Source organism: Aureococcus anophagefferens (assembly GCF_000186865.1).
Source record: "Aureococcus anophagefferens unplaced genomic scaffold AURANscaffold_1300, whole genome shotgun sequence".
Classification (NCBI taxonomy): domain Eukaryota; class Pelagophyceae; order Pelagomonadales; family Pelagomonadaceae; genus Aureococcus; species Aureococcus anophagefferens.
The window spans coordinates 1-1,673 of NW_008706350.1; the positions used below are offsets into that span (position 1 = coordinate 1).

At 63.3% G+C, this 1,673-nt stretch overlaps 1 protein-coding gene across 1 annotated transcript; it reads left to right on the forward strand.

The window, feature by feature from the left end:
• Positions 1 to 118: 118 nt before the first annotated feature.
• AURANDRAFT_18328 (hypothetical protein) lies at positions 119 to 328 on the forward strand (the record flags this gene model as incomplete). Its single annotated transcript, XM_009045051.1, has 1 exon — positions 119 to 328. A coding segment is annotated over one exon (210 nt), but the record flags the coding sequence as incomplete, so codon positions are not given.
• Between the last annotated feature and the right edge of the window lie 1,345 nt (positions 329 to 1,673).

Here is a 1,673-nt window from a genome sequence, read left to right on the forward strand (position 1 = left end):
CCCGCACACGCGCGACAACATCTTCACGCTGCGCGCGGCCGGCGGCGCGTTCGCGGACAACTACAAGCGGCTCGAGGCGTCGCTCCTCGCGCAGAAGGCCGTCGAGGAGGGCCGCAAGATCTCGCCGGAGAAGCTCGCGGAGATCCGCGAGAACTTCGACGAGTTCGACTCGACGGGCGACGGCGAGCTCACGGAGTCGGAGTTCCACAGCGGGCTGACGTCCGTGGGCATCGCGATGTCCAAGGAGAAGGTCCAGGAGAACTTCGAGAAGCTCAAGGATCCCGACACGGGCCGCATCGTCTTCGAGACGTTCCTGCCCTTCATGGAGGCCCACCTCACGGTGCGCGGCGCGAGCCAGAGCGACGTCCTCACGGCCTTCGCGGACCTGCTCCCCAAGGCCGACGGCGACGCGCCGGCGGCGCCCGTCATCTCCATGGGCATGCTCGCGCGCTCCGTCCACGACCACGACCTCATCGAGTACCTCACGGCGAACATGCCCAAGGCCGAGCCGCCGAAGAACGGCGAGGGCCTCTACTACGACTGCACGGCCTTCGTCGCCGACCTCTTCAAGCAGTGAAAGCGGGGTAAGTGAAGTGGTAACTTCCGTTTGATCAACTCGAGCCGGCCCGGCTCGAGACTCGGCTCGAGCGAATCGTCTGCTGCGCGCGCGCCCGGCGCGACACGACGAATAGCGCGCCGCGGCGTCGCTCAGCTTCTCGGCGAGCAGCGCGCCGCGGCACCGTCGCGCGCACAATTCTAGACGAGCAGCGGCTTAGCAGCGCACGCGCACGGTCGTCGGCTCTCCGCGAGCCGCCGGCTGCGCAATGTCAGCGCTGCCTTCGACTGTGCTACGCTCGCCCGATGTGTTGCGCGAAATCTTGCACTACGTCCGAAACGGCGCTGACTTCCTGCGGTGCGAGCTCGTGTGCGCCGCGTGGCGCAGGGCCGTCGGCGAGGACGCGCTCTGGCAGCCACGGCCCATCGGCTATGGCGACAATGTTCTAGAAGAAACTTCTGCGGGCAGACGCGGCTGCCTCGAAGCAGTCGCCATCCATGCGATTCGTGACATCCAAAGCAGCACCGAGGGGGCTTTCCAGAGCGTCCTCGGCCCCGTGAAAATGCGACGAATCGTCGAGTTCCTGTATGGTCGCTGCTGCTACAGCAACGTCGATCCGCGATCGCGCTTCACCGACGGCGCCGTTGCGGCCCTATACGACGTCGTGGAACAATGGATGACTAAAATTTTGACGGGCTGTTTACTTTGCGCGATGCACCGCTCGCATACCGGCCACGGAGACGACGATCTTTCCCCTCCTTTGTTGTCGGAGACTGGAGGCACCGTGGGCGCAAGAGACTTTTTCTTTTATCTCCGGACGCTACAACATGCATCAGGCGCTCAATCTGCTACTTTTGTATCGATTGAAATTTGGCTAGAGGATGTGCTTCCCGCCTCGATGGGCTTCTCGAGGGATGATGACAATCGCTTCTCGCGAGGGATGCGCAAATCGCTTCTCGGCGAGCTTGTCAACGACTGTTCGAATGCTGAGCTCGCGCGCATCGTGCGGCGCATCGCGCGGCGAGCAAGTGTCGTCGGTATCACCGGAGCCGCGATGGAATTGGCCTCGTGCTATTGCGTTGGCGCCATTGGAGCACTTCTCAAAACATCTATCTNT